Source organism: Geospiza fortis, unplaced genomic scaffold, assembly GCF_000277835.1.
Source record: "Geospiza fortis unplaced genomic scaffold, GeoFor_1.0 scaffold27, whole genome shotgun sequence".
NCBI classification, from domain to species: domain Eukaryota; kingdom Metazoa; phylum Chordata; class Aves; order Passeriformes; family Thraupidae; genus Geospiza; species Geospiza fortis.
Genome location: NW_005054329.1, coordinates 794,259 through 795,183, shown reverse-complemented (window position 1 = coordinate 795,183; position 925 = coordinate 794,259). Strand labels below are relative to the sequence as shown.

Here is a 925-nt window from a genome sequence, read left to right as displayed (position 1 = left end):
CCGCTCGCTGCCGCCGCTCCTTTTGGCTTTTGTGTCGGGCAGGTTTAAAACTTGAAACTTGACCAGTGCGGTGACTTCCCTTTTTGGTCCCTCACAGACCCCTGAGGCTGGAGAGCTCCATGCAGGCTGTATCAGGTTTTTTTCTTGCAAAGTCATGATACCGCGCTCCTGAGAGCTGTCGGGATGGAGCTCTCGGAGCGGGCATGTGACACTTCACTTACTGATAGGTAAAGTGCTGTTTTGGCGGACGACGCAGTTGACTCACGAGTAGAAGCTGCAATTTGAAGAGGATGGAGGAGAAATGGCACGGGCGGTACATGGAGTCTGAAATATTCTGTAAAAGCAGCAGGATGGTGGTTTTAGAAAACACTTTTCAACTGCTGCTGCTGAGGAGGGTTCCAAAATGTTTAAGATGCTCAACACACGGATTTTGATATGATATTTGTCAGATAATGGAGAATATTGCTCTCCTCAGTAGCAGCTGCCCTTCCTGGTGGATGTGAAGGGAGCTGCTCTCAGGAGGACAGGTTGGTTTTGTCAGTTTGAGCAGCTTCAAGTTCTGCATTTGTTCCGGCTGGAATTTTATTAGTGTGATACTCACCTAAAGGGAACTCCACTTTCTGGCATCACAAGCAACTGGAATAGATTTTAGCATGGTTATGTGCTTTTGCTGATTTTATGCAACATGGCAATGTCATTAGAGATGGCAATGCCATAATTTAGTAGCCAACTGATCCTGTCCTTTACTGATGAGTTCTGTTATGAGGTTCTCCTCACACGTGGATATGGACAGTATGTCCAGGGCTAGCTGAGAGCAGCCTCTGGGCAGAAACAAACGTGAGGGATGAGTTTTTTATTAATGACAATTAGACAGTGAACCTGCATTTTGTGTGTCACACACGTTTGAGCTGGTGGGTGCTGTAAC

The 925-nt window shown here is 46.7% G+C and overlaps 1 protein-coding gene across 1 annotated transcript in view; it reads right to left on the bottom strand.

Moving 5' to 3' along the window:
• Nucleotides 1–319, bottom strand: part of HSPA5 (heat shock protein family A (Hsp70) member 5) — a 5,275-nt gene extending 4,956 nt beyond the window's left edge. The window contains exon 1 of the mRNA XM_014307088.1: nucleotides 266–319. Coding sequence (XP_014162563.1) covers nucleotides 266–319 — 54 coding nt within the window. The remainder of the gene's footprint in view (nucleotides 1–265) is intronic.
• Between the last annotated feature and the right edge of the window lie 606 nt (nucleotides 320–925).